Source organism: Xyrauchen texanus, chromosome 38 (genome assembly GCF_025860055.1).
Source record: "Xyrauchen texanus isolate HMW12.3.18 chromosome 38, RBS_HiC_50CHRs, whole genome shotgun sequence".
Lineage (NCBI taxonomy): Eukaryota > Metazoa > Chordata > Actinopteri > Cypriniformes > Catostomidae > Xyrauchen > Xyrauchen texanus.
The window spans coordinates 30114964-30141220 of NC_068313.1; the positions used below are offsets into that span (position 1 = coordinate 30114964).

At 38.6% G+C, this 26257-nt stretch overlaps 1 protein-coding gene across 14 annotated transcripts in view; it reads right to left on the reverse strand.

Moving 5' to 3' along the window:
* The window catches only part of LOC127631731 (MDS1 and EVI1 complex locus protein EVI1-A-like), a 193097-nt gene that overhangs the window by 102911 nt on the left and 63929 nt on the right, over positions 1-26257 (reverse strand). For all 14 annotated transcript variants that reach the window (XM_052110009.1, XM_052109998.1, XM_052110005.1 and 11 more), the window contains exon 2: positions 9844-10199. In XM_052110009.1, the coding sequence (XP_051965969.1) occupies positions 9844-10199 (356 nt within the window). The remainder of the gene's footprint in view (positions 1-9843; positions 10200-26257) is intronic.

Below are 26257 nucleotides of genomic sequence, written 5' to 3' on the forward strand. Positions count from 1 at the left end.
TGGAGTGATTGACAGTTTGACAATGTGATGTAAACAGATTTCCACCGAAATCTTCTGGAACACTCCTTTAATGCTCGCTGGCTTCGGCACCGTTTGAGATGTACGTGTTCTGGTTGGGGGGAAAATAATTACAGGAAAGGAAATCCAGAGTACAACTGTGTTTGAATGCAAACACTGCAAAATTTTGAGTATATTTTTGGATAAACATGTTAATAGCTACTCTGATTGAGTGATGGCCGCTGTTTCTCAGGGTTTTGATCAATGAAACACAATTTCCTCGAGCAAAGTTGGCAGATATTAGCATAGTTGATTCACAACTACAACAAACTACACTTGCCTATGTTTCCCACATTTGTTACAGAAATCATGATGAGTGTGTCAAATGAATGTGTACAGGATAAAAAAATCGACTTCTTGTCAAGCATGCCCATGGCAGGTGAATTACATTTTTATTCACCTGCCATGAGTATTTCTTACTGACCATGAAATTGTGTTTGGATCTTTTTTTATTAAAACATATTTTTATCTCTATGGCAATGAGTCACTATAGATGTTTCTTTATGTAGTAGGTGTACATGGAAGAGTGCTAGCAATGCCAATGTCATGGGTTCAATTCCCAAGGAACACACCTTCTGATAAAATTGCATACCTTGCATGCTGTGTAAACGACCTTCATACAAAATCGGAGAATGAATAACAAAAGTTTGTGTCGGTAGTTCAAATCAGCTCACCGGGAAAACTTTGTACCAGCTGCTAAACACCTTCTTACTGCCATTGGTCCATGTCATCAGTAGGTGTGACCTGGAGCTCCACCTACTTTGAGGTCGACAGCTCATTTCCAGCTATTACACTGTTCAGTCAGTTAAGATCAGTCAACATTAACACAACAGCATGCAACTTACCTGCATCTGTACGATCATTCGCATAGTGACATTTTCCAAGAACATGTTGTGATTTATTTTTTGTTAAATTAGTCTACAAAAGGAATCAAATCTACTGAAATACTCTTAAGTGCCCATTCGCTCATGTGCCATCTGCAGCCGAAAGCCCTTCACACATCTGCCCAAAGTAAGATATGCTAATCATCATTTGTCTTTTGTCTGTATTCTACCCATTTACCCTCTTTTATACACCCATCTTTGCAGTAGTTTCAGTGTGATCATAAATGACAATAACAGTGTAACTGGTGCTTATTATGGCCATGTTTAGCATGTTAGAGCATTAGCGCCATGAATGCAGAGTGTAAACATGAAAAATTACACTAATTAATTTATATTAATGTCAAAAACAGCTTCTTTAACTGATCTCATGTGAATTCTACTCATAGAATGAGGCATGAAGCAATTCATAATTTTAAGGTAACATTAGTTCAGGTATAACATGTAGTCCTCATATTTGCATCCTCATATGTAAATGCTCGTCTAAACACCTCCCCCAGTGTGGCCGTTGTCTGAATGTTCGCAAACAATATTCCGTTGCTCAGCTGTTTTAAACTTATTTTTTGCTCTGAGCGAAGAAGAATTTCGCCATGAGTGTGCCAGGGCCTTCAGTCGCTTTGAATAAAGGAGTCTGCCAAATTTTACTCACACTTGATGCTTGGCAAATGTTAATTTTGGACCCTAGATGTGAGTATGTGTGTGTGATTCTTTTGGAGACAACGCAGCAGGTTGGAATTCTTGTCTTGTGGAGAGATTGAGAAAAAGAGACAGATAGAGAGAGATCTAGGAAAAGGAAGGTTTATTTTAATGAAACCCCGCCCCCACCTCCCCACAGAGCTTTTCAGCAGGTAAAGCCCTCTGCACCCAAACACACACCACCATTCTTACACATCTAATGAGGTCACGACCTTCAGAGACTCCCCCCATCACCTGGCATTGTGACATGCATGCACTCACCGTACCCTACAAAAAGTAGCTTTGTCCCAACATCATTTCTATACCAGCTCAACAAGCATTTAACACTGGCTTCCCCACCCCACTGAGAGAGAGCGAGAAAGCAAAAAGTGCTATTTTGTAACCCAACTGATTTACGTATCTTCGTTTTTAAAGGCTAGCCAGTGCATTCCCTCAAGCTTTAGGTCAACCGCACATTTCAAACTTGCTCGGACGGGACAAGCACAACATTTAATAGCCTGACATCCACGATCCAATTCCACTCATGATGAGTAGTGTCCCAAACTACATTATTTCCTTCTCAACTTTCAAACACTCAACGTAAAATGCATTGTGAATGCCATTTCACGTTGCTGATGCAAACATGTTTATCACTATTGGCCACTCTTGAGCCCAAATTATACTTCAGTTTTGACGCGAATGCTTAGCGTATGCATACATTAGAATGCTCGCCTCTCAAAGTATACTTCAATTGACAGTGCACGCATAAACAGGCAGTTGGCGCATGCATACTACGACTACTATGAGATTCTGGACTTATTTTCTTCAGGAGTTTAGAGCCAGTCTTAATATTACTTCAGTCTTGAATCACACAAATGCAGATACTGTATCTCCTCACCTCCTCACACGCTCTTAACGTGTACTTCCACTGTTGTTGTTGTTTCTACCCTTGGTCACCTGTTGTTTACTGGTGATTACATCTTTTTCCACTTCTTCGTGACAGCAAAGGCTCAATTGTGAGTGTTGCCACATAAGTGCAAATATTTCCAGACGCATGCACTTACTGCACGATCAGAGTATGCACGGTTAGAAAAATCGGGCCGCACACTCTGTGTACGGTGCTCGTGCACTCTGCTGATGACGAAATGTGTGCCTAGTGTTCACGTCTGACTGAAGTACACTTTTGGCTCTAGGGTTAGGGATTCAAACAAACCCCTAACCCTAAGTATTAAACATGTGCACATAACGTCCCACACCATTTAAACTACAGACATGAATGATACCCCAAATCAAACGGCTTGTTGAGAAGTGGTGTGCAATTACTTTTCTAAGTATTCAGACTTAGGATTTTCGCTGGGTGGATGATAATACAGACAAAACATCCCAAGAATTTACTTGGAAGGGACCCGAGCCAGAATATCATAGGCTACATTCACTTCACATCTGAATGTGGCCCAAATTAGATTTTCTGTTCAAATCTGATTGTGATTTTCTGAGTTCATGGGCAATGGAGGAGTCAGGAGACAACGGAACAGGTTCAAGGTCAGTGTTTATTTTGACTCGTTGCACACTCTTTAGATTCTTTAACACTTTAACACGACTTTTTCAGGTACATGAGTTCATACCACTCTTGTGTCGCTCTCTCTCTCTCTCTCTCACTCTGGCGTGCCTTATCAGGTCTCCCTCCGCCATCACTATAATGAGAGACAGGTATTAGAGATATTACAACCCAGGTGATGAGCCTTACCACTCTCACTCTCCCGCAGACAGACACATGAGAATATGGCCCATGTCAGGCATTGGTCTGAACATCTGATGCTCATAAACTGATCCACAATGTTGGGTGATTCCCCATGGAATGTTTGTCATTATAACTGTAATTAAATGATCAGTCATTTTTTTTAAACATGGTTTATCTAATAATATATCAGCAAGTAATGGAGAAATAATGTAGTATTGATATGACATTTGCAGTTGTATTGTGGATTTGAATTATCATCTAAAGAATGTAATATTATTTATGAGTGAAACAAACACATTGTTTAGTTTGAGAAGTGTTGTTATTTTTAATGATTTCAGATTTGTATTGACACACTTGAAATATAGTAACTGTACTTTCTGTGCGAGTGACATGAGTTGAGCACTGTTTCTAAAAATTTACCTCAGTCCAGTATAATTTTTATGCGTATATTTTACTATTTACTTGTAATATAAACACATAGCTGAACCCAACTCCTGAAGCTTATAATTTTATTTTCTTACCTGGAATTGAATTTGTTAACTAGAAAGATACAACTTGCAATGAATCAAGCTCATGTTGAGTTAGATTGATGTAAAAAAAAAAAACATTTAAATATGCCCACACGTATATGCAAATATGCACATTGAAAAAATCGGATACACATCTGATTTATTTCCACATATGAAAGTGGCCCAGATCAGATTTGAAAATGTTTGATTCAATTCTATATTCATATTCTTTAGAATAGTGTGTGCTCAATATGTAAATAGGATCAATTCTATGTTGTCTTTAAATAAAACGACATGGAAACTGTGCCAGTATTGTACAAAGCAGTTCTCTGCCAGTCCTGTCCCAATGCAGAAAACCTCTTTCTCTCTATTCTCCTGAGAATGAGTGGGTGAATGAGTGGAAACGTTCTCAGTGAATACTTTAAAACATAATGCTTCATAAAAACACATGAGATGAGTTTAAGCAGTCTCTCTGAATGGTTTTGTGTGTGTGAGGTCAGTTTCCCTGAGACAGGGATTAAACTTCCTTTCGGGTCCTGAAAAAGAGAGGAGGAATATATATTGGAGGGAAAGAATGAGGGAAGACAAGGAGCGGATAAATATTTCTGAGGAAGAATGACAGATTGAGCGGACGAGAGTAGGAGAGTGACAGACAGAAGGACAGAGGGAAAAAGAGTGTTTTGCGACAAAAGAGAGAGAGAGACAGAGAGAGAGAGAGAGAGAGAGAGAGAGGATGGAGACTAGGATAGTGGGATGAAAAGACAGAGGAGTGTTGGGACAGGCATGCTGAAGAGGCCTAATCCCTCACCTCTATTCACACACACTCTTAATCTCCGGCCATGTACACACACACACACACACACACACACACACACACACACACACACACACACACACACACACACACACACACACACACACACACACACACACAAACACACACACACACACACACACAGGGCTAATCTCCTACGTCCCCTCCATCAATGTCCCTACACTCAAAAGGTGGACAAAAGCTGGACACCCCCCACACTGTGACATACACACATCTAGATGCACTCATTCATATACACTCAAACACACACCCACATAGGCCATATGACAAACATGCTCACACACACCTTTCAAGGGTCAAGACACACTGTCGCAGATTGTCAGCCCACTACCAAATTTCTATGCCCTGCAAAATGGCTTTATGTGCATGTGTATGTGTGTGTGTGAGTGTGTTGGTGAAGCAGGTGGCTGTTTTATTTACTGAAGTAATTTGAACTGGTAATTCAATAGCATTCATTCAAACACACACGCACGCACACACGCACGCACGCAAACACACAGAGTAAAGGTTCAAATTTATTAGTATTTCAGAGAGCTTCTGGACTCTATAGCGACACACTTTCCTCCTAGTCAGTTACAGACCCTCTCACAAAATCATACACAACAATCACACACAATCACACACACACACACACACACACACACACACACACACACACACACACACACACACACACACACACACACACACACACACAGTAAAAGTTAAAATTTATGATGGTGGTTCAGAGAGCTTCTGGCCTCTTCAGCAACACACATTCCTCTTAGTCAGTTATGGACCCTCTCACACAATCATACACAAACAATCACACACACACACAGACGCACACATGCACGCACACGTGCACACAGACACACACAAGCCCAAAAACGGCACACAAAAGTTGCATGTGCACAGATACAACTTTTGCACACATTTACACACACAAAATCAGTCACACATATACAACAATCTAAATCTGTAACACACATAAAACAACCACACAATCATACACGAAAACAGACACTTGTGCACAATTAGAGACACAAATTCTGTCGCAGACACATATCTCCACCAACTCCCCCAACCAAACACACACACAAACTTTCAATTGCATATACAGCTCTCACGCAAATGCAAACAAACAAAACACAAAACAAAAACAATCACCTGTGCACAATCACACAAACATTTGTGCACAGTCACACTAACAAGCACCTCTGCACAACCAAACAAACACCTGCACGCAATCCCCCTGACAAATCTTTGCACTATCAAACAAACACCAGCACAAAATCCTTCAAAAAAATCACCTGTGCACAATCACGCAAACAATTCTTCAAACAATCACCTTTACAGAATCACAAAAATACTTGTGCTCAAACAAACAAACAAAACCTTTGAGCAATCACCCAAACACTTGTGTACAACACAAATATTTGTGCACAATCAGTGAATAACACGCTTGTGCATTTTAACACAAACAATCACCTGTGTTAAAACAAACACCACAACAACATCTATGTACAATTTTACTAACAAACACCAATCACAAAAACAAACTCTCACTCATGCATATACAAACACACAATCACACATAAACCTATGCACAAACATGCTCATAGATCTGTACAAACATTCCAGTACTTGTGGCTTGAGTGTCCATTCATCCCCCCCCCACACACACACTTCATCAAAGCCACCAGATGGGTTTTGTCTTTATCGTACCCTAGCTGGTGACATCATTCTTCCCCACGGCAGAATTGATGATGAAAGCAAACAGATCTATCTTAACTCACATTTAGCAAATCAATTTTATTTTTACAGTCTCTTGCATATTGGCATATTGATGGCTTCTCACGCACTTGGGCGGAGGGAGGGGGTCTAAAAGAGAATGAGAGGAAAAGGCTGGGAGAGATGCTTAATGCCATTTACCATATTTAATGTGTCCATGTCATCATTGAATATCCCCTCTGAATAATGCTGCACTTCATCATAAATTCTTTACAACTTATTTACTTAATGGGGAGAGTTATGGGCTGCTGTCAGCCAGCTAATTAAACATAGTGATACAGCACTGCTGTGCCTCGCTGTCATCCATCCTCGATCTCTCTCTCTTTGTGGCTTCTCAGTTTCTTAAATACATATTATTCAAGCATGTAATAAATTACAGAGGAATTAAAATTCATGAAACCTTTTATTTCTCTTCATCTCCTAACATAGGGAATGAACAAGAAAGAGAGACAGCAAAAAAGACAGAGAGAGTGCTTGCTCATGAGACTGTAAATCTACCACTGGTAGACAGCAGCCTTTTCAATCATATTAAAACCTAATGTTTGCACATGTAAGACTTCTGTTGTTCACAAGGGCCATGTGTAGGAGGGGAAAAAAAACTTAAATGGATAGTTCACGCAAAAATGTACATTTTATCATCATTTACTCACCCTCGTGTTGTTCTAAACTCATATTACCTTCTTTCTTCCTTTCCAAGAAGAAAACACAAGAGTTAATTTGAACCTTTCAACAGGGTTTAGTCAAAGTCAACCATAATTACATACACCAACTGAACTTAAACCATAATTCCATATCCTTACAAAAACTTCTCTACAACTTCTCTAAAAAACTGCATAGAATGGCCACCACCATGCAACAGGACCAATTTCCGACCCTAGATGACCAGAACTAATCATAAATAAACATATTGTAAAAACTCAATACTTAAGGCCCATTCACACCAATAACGATAACTATAAACAAAGTTTTAGAAATTGGTCTTACTGTAAGAGAATAACGGCGTCCACACCACAACTACAGCGACACCAACACCATGGAACGATATTGTTGGGTTCACTTTAAAGGTTTTCCAGCTGATGAACGATAAAATCATTGACAGCCAATCAAAATCCATCCTACTTTAGAGCCGCAACATGCACTCATCTTCAAAATAACACATTCCAGCACCGGATCACCATTTATTACTCACACAAACAAAATGGAAACTCCTGCTCAAGAACCGGCAATGTTATTCTGCACTTTCGTCAGTATTAACAGAGATGAGATAATGAAAAGCTAACGCAAGCGGGTAGCATAAAATTACCTCATCCAGCGCTAATATCGACAACATTGTCTTGTCACTTTTGAAGTTGTATCTGTCTATTATTCTTTTAGTTTCTTTGCCAAACGTGGAGCAGTAGCAGGTCATCTACAACCATGTTCTTGATTGTGAACATAACTGCATCGTGCGCTTAGAATAAACAGAATGTTATCATCTGCTGGTGTAGATGCTAATATAGTTATCTATATAGTTATTGCCATAGTTATCATTCTTGGTGTGAATGGGCCGATGCAGTATAGTTCCATTGGCACAGTGTTGTACGCTTAAGTATGTAAAAGTACAAATTTCTTTAAACTATCTCAAGGCAGTAATAGTATGTAACTATGACACTATGGCACTCTTATGAGCCATTCCGAAGGCTTATGGAATTGAATGGTCAATCTCTGAGAATAAGGCTTACATTTTCTTTATCATGGCAATACGGGGTCTATTTAAACTTTCAATTAGCCTGATACCCCTCCTGCTACCTCTCTGGCCTGGTGAAATTAGCTTAAACTGACCCTGACCAAGACAACACTTGACCTCTGGCCTTGTCATGTGACCCTGGTTTCGACTGGGAGAGTAGACTGACCGTTATCTGATAGACAGGGCACTATTGGGGAGGGGCGTCTCTAAAAAGTGGCCTTTAACCTGGCAAAAAGCAGGATTTAGGAGCCTCACGGTTTGATTGACTTTGGAAAGTTGTGGCACATTGGATTCTGACATCACAGAGGGAGCATAGACCATTCTAATCTCTCAGTGAGGTCATGGTGCCATTTGACCAGAAAGACAGACAGAAGTAAATTATACAGACCATTGTTAGACAGTAAACAGTAGCTGAGGGAATCGTTTATCCTGCATCCATGTTCGTATATAGACAGGTTATTTTTTAACCTTTTTTGTACATTCGCTTCAGAGCTATCATTATAATCTCACATGTACAGAACAATGGGTCATCTTTTTTATATACTTACATTATAGATAACTGGTAAGTCAACCCACGTTAGCTAAATCTAATTTTTCCAATTCTAGTTTGTGGTTATTCACATTTTTGACTGTATTTGTTTTAAAATACACAAGTTAAGCGTGGCCAATACTGCCATGCAAAGCCAAAATACAGAACCTGTACATTTAGCCAAAATTGAGTTATGTCTGAATTCTGTTCTCTTATGCCTTGTTCAGAAAGGTAGCAAAAATAAGATTTTCTTTAGCAATCCAGCTTGAATGCGTTTATTTTTTTGTAGTCTCAACAAAGAAAAACACATTAAATCCCGTTTTCTCAAGCCAGATTCAAATATACTTGTAGGTGGTATGAAATTTGAATAAAATCTGACTTTTGTTAATGCGTCTCAGTCTGAACTGTCAGATTGGATTTCATGTTGCTTTTTCGTCATGTGTTGAGACTAATTTATGTCAGGGATTGTGACAAGAATTGCAGTTTTTTACCCTGTTGTCTGCAATTAACATGTTTAGAGTTGGATACTGCCCTCATGAAAAAAATATTCAATGGCAAAACATTTATTGCTAAAGTCTCACACATAGTTTGCACCATTAATATGGCAACCAATGAGGACATGCTAGCAAAAGCGACATTAGTCTGAACAGAAAAAAATCTGATCTGGCCACACACACAAAACAAATGATTTAAGACAAAAAAAAGTTAGATTTCTTTGACAGACAGCTTTGGCTCAGCTATGCTGAGGTTCAGAAAAAACGTAGTGTTAAAATTGCACGAAAAAAAATCCTCAACAAAACTGAGAATACATTTTTACTTACCAACAGGCTGTCTAATAATCATGACTAATGGGATTACGGCAACTGTTAACTGGGGTTAGTGTAAGATCACAGAGCGGAGTAGAGGTGCTCCATCATAAAACATGAAGGCCAGGGTTAATCACACTGCCTTGCTACTGATGACAGCAAAGCTTTCAGTCCGACCAGCGGCCCACAAGCCCGTGCTATCTGCTGCACTTTCTTCCTCAACTGCGTGAAGACTTTCTTTGAAGTCTTGGATAAGCCTGTTATCAGACCTCTGTAAGAGAATACTTCACAAATTCATCGTTTGATCCTACCTCCCATGACTGGGTGTCATTTTCTGGGCTGTGTCGTGACGCACCCTCGTAGGGTTCGAGACGTTCTCCCACCTCCAGTCTCCTCCGGCTCCAGACGCCCAGGTTTCCTCTGGAAACGCCAGACTCTCGGACTTCAAAGTCTTGGGGCACTGATTTGAAACCCTCTCCTGCCAGGTACATTGAGGTGTGGAATGATGGGTGGAAAGGGGAGGAAGCTATCGGGGAGACTGCCTCACCCGATAGGCCAGGGGAAGGAAGGTCATTAGGAGTGGCCAATGGGATTGGATCCACATCAGACACTTGTGCAACTTCTTCCAGATCATCAGAGGCAAAAACAGAAAAGTCCTCTCCATCTCCTAAATAGAAATAAAGACAACATTAGTTCACTTTAGCTATTTATAGATAAATCCTAAGATTTCAACTCCCCAAGGGCCTCTGTATACTGGCCCAAGTCAAAAGAGCCAACCCCCATGTCTCAATTATATTCTAATCACTAGAAATGGCTTGGGCCCTACTTCAAGGTACCACAAACATTGGGATTTGTCTATATTGTCTACCAGGTAAAAATCTTCATCTAGCTGTACAATCTGAGGTATCAATAAATGTCCATAGAAGAAACATTGCAAATTACTCACCAAAGTGAAATACTTTGGGATTTTTTTCAAATATTTAACCTTAAACATTAGCAACAGGAATAGTAATGCTTGACTTAGGAATACAATAAAAGTTAAAACAAAGTACTACTCCTGTAGCAGCGCTATACACAAGTTGAGTACTTTTGTTCGATTTATTTTAAAAGACCCACACTTCTAGACCACAGCCAGCCTTTAACATGCAACCAACCCTCTGCACTTACGGGTAAATATACACAGCGCCATATCAAAATATTTGACCAGCAAATCAGTTAAACAAACAGAGGAAAAGGGAAAGTGGTTTACGTCTGTGATAACAGTTAATAGTCTGGATAAGAAGGTGTCTAGGGGGATTATCGACCTCACAGCCTTGACGGTTACACCCTCTCATCCTCCTTCTGCGGCCCACTTTGGAATGTTTGGATACGGGGATGGGAATATCTAGAGCCAAGCGATCCTTGGACTTTCTGTGCTGCCCCCAACACTTTTATGTTTCCGTGTTCCGATTTTTTTCCCGTCAACACCGTGAAGAGGATCCAGTTCGAAAACAGCGGATGCTGTAGCTGCTTGGGTTAATTATGAGCTGAATACCGGGAGGATGTTGTCTGGTGACCCATGCCCTCTTGCTCTACCCAGAGAGGAAAACCAGCGCGTGGATGATGAGGGAAGTCTTCATATTGTCTGTCCTCAAATACTGTCCCCTCTGGGACTCAAAAGCATGATACTGTATACAATGAGCTTGCTGACACATCAACACCAGCATGACCAACAGCTTCTTAGTAGGAAATCAAGGCTTTAAACAACTTTTTACTCTACTCAGCGCCATGGCGCAACGATCACTCTGCTGAAAAAAATAAATAAATAAAAACCTAAAACCAGCCTATTCTGGTTTGTTGGTCTCTCACCTTGGCCACGATGGTCTAGCTGGCCTCTCTGCCTGGCCAGCTAAAAAACTTCAACTGTCCAGGCTGGGAGACCAGCTAAGACCAGCCAACCTAACCAGTTTAGGCTGGTTTAAGCTGTTTATATTTTCAGCAGGGAATGCTTTTGACACATAAGAGCCATGGTGCTTTGGGAATGTTGGTTCGCGTCCAGACTGCATCATGTCCTGATTGCACTGCCTCACTCCCTGCTGGAAATTGAAACTATAGCCTGATCTAAGATGGTTTACTAGTCTTAATAAGTTTAAGAAGGTTTAGCTGGTCTCAATACCCAGCCAAGCTGGTCTTCAGCTGGTCAGCCAGCTGGTCTTCCAGCTGACAAGTACCCAAAACCAATTTAAAACCATCAAACCATACCAGTGCTGGAAATTATTGAAGACCAGAAAACCACCTTATGCTGGTGTAAGCTGGCCTCATCAATTTAATAGTTTCCTATCATTCTTTGGTGAATTAATTTTCACAAATACTGTATGCTAACGTAACTCTATCGTATCGTAACTCTTCTGTTTAACCTGCCATCACTAACGCACTGGGACCTGAGAGGCTGTGGCTAAAAGCTAACAAGCTGCTAACATGCTTTACCAAATGTGGCGTTGCTAACACGCTTGGAGCTAACCTGCTGTGCATAAGACACAGCGGGGCTAACATGCTGTGGCTAGCATGCTGTGGCTAACATGTTGTGACAGGTAGTGGTGAGTGCTAATGAGGGCTGGGCCACTGTTCCTGCACATCTTCCTGTCTCCTCACATTCCTAGCACTCAGTGGGAGCTTTACGCTACACGGTGCCTTCATAGTCACGGTCATCCCATTCATTGAGCATATTTTGGGCCCTATATCCCATTAACAACCATCTAAAAAAAATTCTTCACTTCTTAACAATTGCCTACTGTATTTTGAATACAACCAAAAATCGTATCATTGATATTTTGCAATGATAAAATCACTGATTTACAGTTTTTATCATTGCTAAATAGTTTTGTCTAAATTTGGTTTAATCAAGTGGTAAACCTAACACTTACCTTAAACCTACCCCTGAACTTAACATTATTAACAGAAAAAGCAATTGAGGCATACTTTCTGGGCATGACTGACATTCCAGAATGGAGGCAGACCTAAATGTCAGGGCAGATTATAAAGACAAAATTTAATTTTTTTTGGTAACACTTTACAATAACGGTCCGTCAATAGGTTACTATGGAGGAATTAATGCAGAATTAATGAGTAGTACTACATTAACACTTTAGATACTACTATTATTAACTAATATGAAAACATGATTAAACAATCAGTAAGTAATAGCAAACTGATGACTGAGGTAGCTCACTGTTAGGTAATCAATAACTACGGAATTTAATTGTCCTCATTGAGAACTATTAACTAATTATGGCTAATTTAAAATAACTACAAATTAATTACTAATGAAAACATTAACATGTGCCTAAAATGTGAATGATTATGTTTTTATTGTGATCAAGATTATGCATGGGTTCTCTGTGGAAATTAATTTATGAATGTAACAGGTTGCTAAATTAAGGCTAGAATGTCTGGTAGAGTATCATATTCAGGGCTGCACTGGTAATCTGGCATATCGGGTATTTTCCCGGTGGGCCGACGCACTTTTGGGCCAATCAGGGGCGGACTGGCCATCGGGAGAACCGAGCAGGCCGCGAATGTGCCGAATGGCTAAAATGCTAAATGTATATAAGCTAAATGTATATAAGCTAAAATGTTATGCAGGACGGACCACAAAATGGCGCCAAGATTTGCAGAAAAGGACAGTGAACAACCAAGTCAATTGTTACCACATAAACATGAAGGAATTACTAATGATCTGGACCATTATTTTAAAGTGAGGGTCATGGTAACTCATTATTAATTAATGAGATCTTACTGTTTCCTTTCTTGGGAGTTAAAGGTTATTTTTACCATTATTCTAAAGTAAAAAACACATTACAAACCATTAATAGTAACTGAGGTGTTACTTGTCAGTTATTAATGAATACTCAAGTGTTTGCTCAAATGTACTCATTTAATCAAACGGATAGTTAACAAGCATTCACAAACATTCAAAAACATAAAATTCTTCCAATGAATTATATTGAATTAATGGCTGGTGCTCATGGTTACTACATGTTTTAAAAATCTCTTATCATAAAGTAAAATAATAAAATTATATTTCTAAAGGATAAGTGTGTTGATAACTGTAAATACATACAGTTTTATCAAATTAATTTGACATGTTCCCTCCTTTGCCTATGTTCGGTATGAACAGAACAGAATGTATGTTAAAGTTTACTGCATGCAGGCGGATTGGGAAATGCGGAGCAAAACCGCACTCGCTCTTCTTTCAGTTTCAGCGTGAGCATTGAATATGGCAAACCATGATTGGATAAGTAGCTTGATAGATACGACATTCTTTTTTTTTATCGGATACATTAAGTTGCTCAGAAAAAAATGCACTTCACATAAAATTAAACACTTCTTGTAAGATTAACCTACAGTATCTAGGTTTAAAAAAATAATTTTAAAAATAAAAAAATGTTGTGTATATTCAAGTGTGTATTAATTTATTAATAATGCTTTACCATGACCCTCACTTTAAAATAATTAGTAATTCCTTCATGTTTATGTAGTAACACTTGACTCATGAATTATAGGTTACCAAAATAATTTTTAAAATACCTCCAGCAATATCAAACCTGCCGAAGTTAATAATTTGTAATGAACAGAAGAGATATCCCAAGGAATACACATGCTGGGCGTCTAAGCTGACTATCATACTCTACCACATACTGTAGCCATGATTTAGAGAGCTGTTATGTTCATAAATTAATTCCAGCAAGGAACACACATGAGGCGCATGTTTCTCTGAAGGATCATTTCATGATCATGTTCACAATAAAAACATAATCATTCACATTTTATACACATGTTAATATTTTGATTAATAGTTATTTTAAATGAGCTATATTTAGATAAAAGTTATAAATGAGGAAAATGTAATTCAGTAATTATTGATTATCTAACAGTGAACTACCTCAGTCATCAGTTCACTATTACTTACTTATTAGTTAATCATGTTTCCATATGAGTTAATAGTAGTAACTAAAGTGTTAATGTAGTACTACTCATTAATTCTGCATTAATTCCTGCACACATATTAATGATGGACCATTATTAGAAGGTGTAGCCGTTTTTTGTTTGTTTTTTTGCCTTTCCCTCTGTGAAAACAAGTGAATTCTAAGGTAGCATTAGACATTTTTGCCATTCACAATAGCAAGGACTAAAAGTTAACATTTTTGGAGTAAAATCAGATATGTTCTGGATTTGCCTGGACAGTAGTGATCATGTGGTAGCCCACATCTGAAAAGGGTCATTAATGCTGTAAAGGGATATTAATTAACCCTTGACTAAATATTATCATTACAACATAGTGTACAGTTATAGACTGTGGTGCTGTCAATGGTGAATAACATGGTTAAAGTAATAGGGGTAAATAATGGTCTACAATGGCACAATTTCCAATTGACGCATGACTTTTTCAAATGAATATTACAGACCTTGTGCAGAGTAGGTCAACAACATTTGTCAAAATTTAGAAGGCCACATTTCTTCAGAATGGTACCGCCAAACTTGATGTCTTTCGCTTCATAAAGATATTGCTTCTGACTCTATATCGTAGGTGATCTATGCTAAGTCTTTCCAGATGCTATGTTGTATGCCATTTACGGTTTTTACTTTGTGGTATTGCACACACACACACACACACACACACACACACACACACACACACACACACACACACACACACACACACACAGCGTATGTACACATAGGCACGCTTTACAATGACAGCTGAGGACCAGGTTAGGGTCCTACCATTTGCCTATGGATCCACTAAGCACGAGAGGACGTAATAATCATCAGAACAGGGCCATATAAATTGCTCCTGCCCACAGAGAGACTGAAAGCTATTTGGCCACACTCTTCAAACCATGAGCTTTTAAAGGTAACTCAATCTCTCCTCTGCCAACCCTCCTTTCCTGCCGCCACCAACTGATCAGCTTTATCCTGCCTGTTAAAGAAACAAGGGGAAAAAACGGTATGGTACAGGACACTAAAAAGCAGTGCGGGAGATTTCTTTGGGTCTATAAACATATATATTTCTCAAAGGTAAACGTCCCTAAAGAAAAATATACCAAAGTGAAGTGCAAAATGTGGTCTATTTCTTCAAAAAATGGCAGCAGTTTAAGTATTAGATTGCAGATAAAGAATATGGTTTGGCATAAGTTAGTGGTGAGGTTTTCTGAACTTTCCTTAAGTTTTTTGAGGTTTGTTTTTATTTGCTTAGAATTAATTGATTAGAATAAGAAAGGTTGACGTGGAACTAGATGATGTCTGTAAGTAAAATAGAAACATATTTGTGTGAGGCCCGTGAGAAACCCAGGATTTCCTGTAATCTAGAACAGAGGAATCCTTCGAAACAAAAGTACCCCACCTTCAATTGAACAGATAAAAATCAGTATGGACACAGACTGGCAATTATGATGTCAAAGAGATATATAGATATTATTGTCTTTGGGAAAAGTCACCTATAGAACATCCCTGATTAGAATAGGACATTCTAGAACAGAACAGTGATATGACCTATAAATGTCCCAGTGATGATGTCACTTATACCAAACAATCACAAACTGTGAAGACTAAAGAATAGGAGCATTTCCTGTCATTTAATACAGAAAATAACTCATCACTTACTGTTACACCCTTAAAGTGGCATTTTAAAGCACTGGTGAATGTGGTGTGTAAAAAGACATTCATTGTTAATGTTTATTTTTCCCCTACTCAGACATATGCTTTACAAAGTCACGCCCTAGAGAACAAAGCGATAGAAATAGATAGAAAGGAAAAGAGATTGATGACATGGCAACCACTAGTTGGAAGGTGCGATTTATACATATAAACATCAGCATAAGAAACTTATAAACTATAAACTTTACATTAGTGCTACAGAGTGTTTAATTCAGACACCAGCTGTGTGAGCTTCAGAGACAGTATTGAGCAACATACATCACACACACACAAACACACACCTGAGCGGTATTCCAGAAAGCAAGGTTAACCTACCGAGACATAAACCCTGACCTCTAGGCTGATTAACCCAAACATTGCCTGCTTTATTCTGGTTTCAGAACACATTTGATGAGTTAGTTTAATCAACCTCCTATTGGTAACCTAGAGTTAACGCACGCATACGTTGAGTAGAAAAGGCTTTGTCAATGGAGCATCGGTTTCATGAGTCGCCATGGAAACAGAAGCTAGATGCTAAAAAGTAATGCAAGCCATATTTCAGTGGCGCGAAACATGACGTTTTAATGTCTGCAAACGAGAATTATTTCATCTAGCGTTAGGAGCTGCATTGGTTTAGGACTGAGAGTTTGCATGACGGAAAGTATACTGAATTAATGCGGGAAATTTTAAGCTATGAAGTTTTACCGTACTTTTAAAAGTTTAATTCAACATTAATATTAGACCTCTCTCACCTACATTAATGTTTAATAGGTTGACCATAATGTTATTTGTTAGCACTGAAATTCATAATAGGTATTAACATTCATGTATATTATAAGATGAAGGTCTGCGGTGACAGAGGTGGACAATGATAGGTGTTACATGTCCATTATGTTCTTTTCTTATTTAGTTTTGCATTAAAACTTGCTTGTTTTCTTATCCCCTAAAAGGCCATGGCTGGGCATTCTCATGTAGAGGAGGGTCCATCTGCCTCCAGCAACTTGCTGAATTAAATGATGTTGTATTAATTGAAGATCGTGTGTCTAATTATCCATTATAGATGTTCATGATCTTAGCATTAGGGAAAAGTAACTCACCTCTTCCTTGTTGAAGAGGAAGTTGTAAAAGGTCGCAATCGAAAGGCAGAATAATAAACGTAATTTAGAGAAGGACCATGTACAGCTTGATGGAGTAGAGGAGGCTGAGCATCAGAGAGAAACACTTTTTCATTGAATCACTTGACCACAAGCTAAAGGAGGGCATTGTGGGTGACTCTAAATGGCAGCATGTCTCATTTGTATTCTTAGATAATAGAGTGCAATGAACAAGTTTGGAAATGTGTGCATTTAATTGTACAGTACATGAATTAAAGTGATAAGAAATCTAATCTCTAACCTCTATGCTATATCTGTGGTCCATGAAATGATCAAATATGATCTAGTTAGTGAAGAAGAATAACGAGTGATTAATTGCTTAAGCTTTTAATTGGCAGATACTTTGCATATTGATACTATGGAATGTCATTTTATAAATAACATTAATATTCATTGACTGAAGGTATTGTAAATAGAATTTAGATGCTCTAATAATTTTACATTTAGATTTTTATTTGAACAAGATCAGATGAAAACTTTTTTCTATGTTTTCAATATATACTTTTGGCCTTTAATGTTTAGATTTGATTGTTTTAGCCTTGAACCATTCCCAGACTTTTAATATTAAACAATGAAAATCCACTGTAAAAATACAAATTATTACATTACATTAGTAAAAAAGTGTTCAAAAAAATAGTTCAAAAGTGCCCATAGTTCAAGAAACACCCATACATATGCACACCATATATAAACCCTAAATGGAATACTAATTCCATTATGAAATATAATGTATCGCTTATGGCACACAAGTCAGTTCATTACTTATAATTTTGTGAGTAAACATCAGTAACTGTGTGTGTGTATGCGTGTGTGTAGTTTTCACCTCTGCTCCGGGGTTTCGGAGTGCTCATACATCACGCGATTACTGTGGGCGGCACGGGACCCTGTGTCATTACCACCAGCATTAAAGATGATAGAAGCAGCCATTAATCACCATGACAACACGCCCTAATGGAGAGGTGACCCAGTCAATGCCTGCGGACGTCGGGACATACACACACACATGCACGCACACCTATAGGACAAAAGTGTGAGAGTATGCGGCATATCGTTCACACATACACACATTCACCCTGCAGCAGTGTAGTCTGTAAATATAGAAAAAGGTGTTCTTAAGGGCTGTGCCGAGATCAGTCTTTAAATGGGATGATTGAGAGGGCAGATTAAAATAGAAAAGATCTAAGAAAAGCTGAAACCTTTTCCTTGACTCTTTCTCTTTCCCTCTTGATCTCTGTTTACACACATACACAAACACCTCCTTCATGCTTAACGTATTTGACAACTAACCCCTTTCGGTTCGAAAACATTGAACAAGCCACTCAGCAACACTACAGCAACATTTTGTACTTTCGCCAACTCGAGCACAAACAGCCAATGAAACACTTGCCACCTGCCACCATTCACAGCACATACTGATAAGAGTGTAAAAGCACTCCTTTGGAATGAGCTCGACTTGAGCTTCCATTTTGAGAGTGAAAATTGAGCCAGAAGTGATACCAGTTGTTTGCAATTAAAAACGTAAAATGACTGTGTCAAGTTCCGAAATGATAACTTAATTGAACAGCAACTTGGTGAGGTTATGTGATGTGACAACAACGTTGACTAATACAACTTTGCATACTTAACAGTATGCAGTCTATAGTAAATACTGCACAGTATGCAGTATGCAGTACGCAGTAAGCAGTACGTTACAATTCCATACGGAACATAGCCATTGGTTATGTTTGGGGTTGTATACTACTACCATATTACTTCTGAGACAGTCAATCCACGCATCTTATCACGTGGATCGCTGTGCATGACTCACAGCATGTGGAGGCTCATGCTACTCTCTGCGATCCATGCACAACTTACCACACGTTCTATTGAGAGCGAGAACCCCTAATCGTGACCATGAGGAGGTTACCCTATGTGACTCTACCCTCTTTAGCAACCGGGCCAATTTGGTTGCTTAGGAGACCTGGCTAGAGTCACTCAGCACACCCTAGATTTGAACTTGTGACTCCAGGGGTGGTAGTCAGCATTAATACTCGTGGAGCTGCACAGGCCCCAACCTGTAAATCGTTCAAATCGAGCACCAATCCATAGAAGAAATGATGACATGATCCTATGGACTTGAATGTCTTTACATCCTGGTGTGTGTAAGTATCAACAGTGTGCATCAAGTGAGGATATGGATGCACGTGGGTAATATGAGAACAAGAAGTTAAGAAGTTCCAACAATCAACCACTTATGTTTATCTTCATATCGATCTTCTCATAGCACCTTCGTGAAATATTATCCAACATTTCTAAATACACTTAAATGTTTTCCGCGGTAATAATCTTTCTAATTAATTGTTTTATCTCGTTGGTATCAGAGAAATGAAATGCTTTGTTTACTGGTGTCTCACTTCATCATGGCAGCGAGGGGCATGTTTGATGACGTAATCTAATACTATTTACAGTATATGAACAACAATCTTCATGCCTTATTATTTGATCAAACTGCCAAAACGTAGTTACACAAAACTGTATTAAAACTGCAAAATAACTGTAATATTTGTAAGATTATGTCTAAACGGCACTCGATGAATTAAACACATAGCATACTACATAGTGAGGTCAATGTAGCATACTACTGTTTGAAGTCTTTATTATTGCATACGGTTTGCATACTAAGACAAATGTTTGTGGTAAGTAATATGTTATTATTCCATTCCAAACATAGTCATACATAGAGAAGCACCCGTGTACTTCCTAAGGAGGGATGGACTCCATAATCTCTTGTTATAAAAGTGCTGTTAACATTCTGTGCGCTCCAGACAAGAGCGACCACAGGAAGACCTGTTTTTACCAGGGCCATGAGTTATCACTTCACTGAGACACAGCCAGAGGGCAGAGAGAAGAGAAAGCTGACCTGATAAGCAACAAAGCAATATAATGGCTGTTACAAGCGTACTGGGCCCATTTCCCAGCAGAAGATTATCCAGTCAAGACATTGGCCTAACTGAATTTTCTATGGTGTATCAATATCGACTTTTAACTAAACTACAAATAAATCTATCATGAACATTGTCAAGCATCTATCAAACAAAAAATCTGCTAAAATGTACATATAATGTAATGTAAAGTGAAACATTTCATTATTACATTACCTAACATTCAGATTTGGCCTATTGATACCAAATCCAATTCACACCAAAGTGAATTTAAGTAATCAAGTGACACCTGAAAATACTTGATTAATTCACTTGATTAATTTGAATTTGGGCACAAACAAACAAACAAAAACAACAGCAACAACAACAATACAGTATTTTACAAAGAAAAACAATGCATCTATATTAACTCTGAGGTAGGGCACTGCAGAGATCATTTTTGTTTTGGATATTAGAATGAATTCCAAAGTTTGTTCTAATATCCAAACAGGTTTGCTAAATTATAAAATCACTGGACTTGGTACTAATCGTTTTGAGAATATTTCATTCTTTTGCACATTTTGAAAAGACAAGCACTGCTTTTCACCAGCTTGGGATGCTGCCTGGTTTGATGGTGTCTCTACTATGGACCACCAGCTTGGACCATCATGGAAATTCATACTACATTTACATTTATGCATTTGGCAGACGCTTTTATCCAAAGCGACTTACAGTGCACTTATTACAGGGACAATCCCCCTGGAGCAACCTGGAGTTAAGTGCCTTGCCACAATGGACACAATGGTGGTGACTGTGGGGATCGAACCAGCAACCTTCTGATTACCAGTTTACCAGTTATGTGGTTTAGACCACTACACCACCACCACTCCATACTAGGGATGAGGGGAACAACTAATTTCACTGACGTTTTGGAGGCCACTAATCAACTAGTCTAAAAAGAAACCAAACTTCTGAAAACAGTCAATAAAATTGTGTTTTTGTGACCCATTTAAAATACTTTCTATTAAAATCTATTCCAAATCTGACGCTAAATTCCACTTAAAAGGGGCATTTATCTTAAGAGATTGAATCTTCTCCCGGCTGATCACTCGCGCACGTTTCGCGCAGCTAGATTATAACGTGATGGCTTGCGACTTAGTGGATCATAATATATGTGTCATGTTCACTGTGTGTATCTTATCATGAAGAAAATAGCCGATACGCAGCTCTATTAAGAAGAGACATTATTTTTATGTGAGTTAAAGATGGACTGTAGCTTTAGCCCATTATACACTGGAACAAAATATGTTTTTATTAGTCGTTTTTGTCTTTTTCTCCAAAATAATATCTAAAACTCATTTAAAACCCTGTACATTTACTTTAGGAGCAAAACTGCAGAAGATTTTTTTTTTATTAGAGAATGTTGAATACAATATTTAATCAGGGCTCGACATTAATGCTTGCCCGCTTGTCCGGGACAACTGGATTTTTGAAGGGGACCGGACAAGCAGAGTTGATGTACTTGCTTGTTTTGGTTATTGGTTATAATAGTCATGGTGAGGTATTTATGTAAACACATGTGAACGTAATCAGCGGAGGAAAAGGTGGATTTGTGTTAAAATGTAGGACTTGTAAATATAAATTTAAGTTAATAGACCTGCTGCCGTCTAGTGTGTCATTATTATAATCAAACAACCATAACAAGAAAACGAGACAAAACTCACTGCTCTTGACTGGGTAAATTTAGTAGCTTTAAAAAATATTAGGATAAAATAATTATCATATGACAATAGCCTCCTCCCCTACCCAGTGCAGTTTACATTTCAAGTTCAAGGAAATTAACTGTTAAAAATAAAAATAAAAATTTCAAAAGTTCAATAAATGCATGATGTTTCCAAAGTCAATGAGTGATCGTGTTAATTCATGGTGATCTCAATATTGACCAAAATAATCGTGATTATGATTTTTGCCCTAATCGAGCAGCCCTACCGACTAGTAATTCCAGTGACTAGAAGCATCAGAACCATTTAGTTGACAAGTCGACTAGTCTCGCACATCCCTAATTAATACTAGCCTAAGCTGGTCTTTTCAGCAAGAGGCCTCATTTAGTCTCATAAGATTCAGCCTGGGTCTTAAAGAGCAAGTAACATATGCCATAAGACACTGAAAAGTGCATTACAGCTTCAAGATCTGCTCACACACTGAAATGGGTGTGTGACCAGCATGGCTGCAAACCACTGCACAAGCTGCCACATCGCATTCAAGAACCATTACAACTCAAATCTCCCTGAGTATTTCCCTTCTGTCCTGTAACAAGCCCTCGCTAACAAACTCCAGACTTTGTTGCCAGCCTTTGTGTGTATGGAATTAAGACTCAGCTCTCTCACTGGCCACTGGAGACCAGCAGGACTAAATGAGTACATTTGTCTTCTCAATGGCCTGGCTGATTGGATGTTTGAAAAGAGTGTGTGAGAGAGTATGAGTTCATGAGTTTGTGTTTGTGTGTTGTGTGTGTGTGTGTGTGTGTGTGTGTGTGTGTGTGTGTGTGTGTAGCAGATGTAAGTCTATGGCCCAAAGGGAAAGAGGAGCAGTCGACACAATACATAATTAACCCGGACACTGAATTGAATGAGAGCACCAGTGGATCAGGGTGAGAATCCAACAGCTTTTCCCTTCAGACAAACACACACAAATTTACTGCAACAGTATTAACTCAACGGCTGTTTACACAATCTCTCTTAAGCATTTAATCACACACAGGTAGCGCGAGAAAGAGACGTGCACATAGGTAATGTGTGCTGAATGTCAAATAACCATACTACTCATACTATTCTTGCACAATGTATTTAATTCTGTGCAGAACATATTAATTTTCTATATGCATAAAATACACTGATAATGCAAAATAACTGGATTTATTACCAAAACTAGACACTAACTGCCAGATTAAACAACAACATGGATAGGTTATGTGACACTTTTATTGTTGCATACTGCATTCTATTTTTTACAATTAACATGTAGTATAATCTACAGCATATACTGCACAAGATGCAGTAAGCAGTACATTACTATTCCATTCCAATAGTATACTCCAATATTACTTTCATTATCCATACAGTTTACAGTATGTACTGTATATTGTCCACAGTATGCACATTTTATGCATGCATGGAATACCTGGATGTCCTAATACTTCTGCTCAAACGTGCAGTATAGCCAATAACCACCAGATAAATCTCACAATGCAATGTGCCCAAATAGACATTCTATACATGACTAACCAGATACAATATCAACTACAATGTGTAACATCTATTTTTGCCTCATTATTTGATCAAACTGACACAAGTTGCAATATTTTTACACAAAAAATGCAGAATGACCATATTTATTTTCAGTAACTACAAACATCATATGTTGAAATAAACATGCAACTTACAGCCGTGTCCAAAAGTATTGGCAGTGACATACATTTTGTGTTTTGCAAAGTTTGCAAAGTTCACATGTTTCTATGGTGTACAGTGATAAGCATTTCATAAGTTTGAAAGGCTTTTATTGGCAAAAACATTCAATATATGCAAAGAGTCAATATTTACAGTGTTGACCTTTGTTCTTCATAACCTCTGCAATTCACTCTGGCATGCTGGATATCAGCTTCTGGGCCAAATCCTGACTGATGGCAATCCATTCTTGCCTTATTAGTGCTCAGAGTTGATCACAATTTGTGGGATTCTGCTTGTCCACTCGCCTTTTGAGGATTGACCACAGGTTCTCTATGGGATTAAGATCCGGGGAGTTGCCTGGCCACGGATACAAAATTTCAATGTAATGATCTCCGAGCCACTTCATTATCACTCTTGCCTTGTGACATGGTGCTCCATCATGCTGGAAAATGCATGGATCATCACTAAATTAATCCTAGATCGTTGCTCTTACAAGACGTTTTGATACCATTCTTTATTCATGGCAGTGTTTTGGGCAGAATTGTGAGAGAGCCCACTCCCTTGGATGAAAAGCAACCCCACACATGGATGGTCTCAGGATGCTTCACTGTTGGCACGACCCAGGACTCGTGGTAACGTTCACGTGGTAACGTGTCGGAAGGGGGCTTCATCAGAGAAAATAACTTTGCGCCAGTATTCTGCTGTCCAATCCTTGTACTTCCTGCAGAATTTCAGTCTGTCCTTGGTTTTTTTTTTTGGAGAGAAGTGGATTCTTTGCTGCCCTTCTTGACACCAGGCCATTGCAGACGCACTCACACCAACCTGCTGCCAATATTGAGCAAGCTCTGCACTGGTGGTGACCAATTCCGTAACTGACTCCTCAGGAAGAAATGGTCCTGGCGCTTGCTGGACAATCTGGGACCTCCTGAAGCATTCTTCACTGCAGTTGAACCTCTCTCCTTGAAGTTCTTGATGATCCGGTAAATTGTTCTTTCAGGTGCAATATTCTTTGCAGCAATTTACTTGCACGTGAGGCCATATTGATGCAAAGCGATGATGGCTGCACGTCTTTCTTTAGAGGTAACCATTGCGAACTAGAACACAATGATTGGAAGCACTTCTTCCCTCCTTTTATAGTAATCAGTCTGCTCTTATAATCCAATTAGAATGATAGAGTGATTTCACCTGACTAGTACTCGTTCACACTTTCCCAGGTGCTGCTGATATGGTTAGTGAAATTATGTAAGCTGGTCATTGTGTGCCAGGGCCAAAAAACATTGAAATTTGTGTTATTGTGATAAAGTAAATTATTTTGGCCAATTAAGCTTTTTGCAATTATTTAAAATGCATCTGATCACTCTGCACAATAATCTAGAAACAATGTGAATCAACACAACAACATCTGAAGCAGAAAACTTTGCGAAACACAAAATGTATATCACTGCCAATACTTTTGGCCACGGCTTTAGTGAGGTCTTAAAAAAACTGTATGCAGTACATACTGCACAGCATGAAATACAGTAGTATTCCATTCCGAACAAAAGCGTACTTATACAGTGACCTGTGCGACTCACTAAGAGCATCTTAATTAATGAGTGCATTGTTTCTTACTCATTCTGTTAGTAACTGACTCCCAGCTTAGTGTGCATGGCACAACACTTCATTAATACACAATGCAGCGGCAAACAATTAACACTGTACAACAAGCCACGCTGTGCCTGCCTGAATACACACGTGCACACACAGATATCCTCTCTTACACACACTTATGCAAACATCTCTGCCATGAACAGCTCATTATTAATCACTCCTAATGCTAATTAATTAAGAGTGTGTGCATCTGCATGTGTGTGTGTGTGTGTGTATGTATTAATGCAGTAGACAGCTGGTTGTGTCCTGGGAGCGCAGATGGACTTCAACATGTTTCTCACAAGCCTGACAAATGACCTATTAATTATCTAATGTTGTCTGACAACAAGTGCTGGATAAAGATGTTTGCACGTGATGCTGATAGAGTCGCAGTGAGAGTGAGAGGAGGAGTGTTTATCTGTGAGGCTTGTTAAATAGTCATGTTCTTCCTTGTGCCGACCAGACCTGACATGAGGAATACAGAATAGACACACACGAGTAGAAAATGCATAACGTATTCATGGACTTTTATTTACTTATTAATCAATGTTCAAATGTATATGAATGTTTAACAAAATGTAAATATAGGTCCTTGTCAAGTTTTTTTTTGCCTTCACTAGTTAATATAAAAGGTCCTGCAGTGCCAAAAAAAAAATAAATTAAAGTACAAAAGTGACCTACACTTATAGATACTTTGTCCCAAAAACATGTTTTGAATTTGTCTTTTACATGTTTACAAAAATTGTTTTTATTTTTATTTAAATTATTCTATCAGTCAACAGTAAAAAGGATTATATCTCAGCAGCAGTTTGGAATAGAAACATAATAATTATATTCTTAGAAAGCGTTACTTTCCTTCTTCTGTGCATAGAACTCAAAATACGTTTCTTGATCAAAGAGTCTCAAAACGATGGAGCAGCT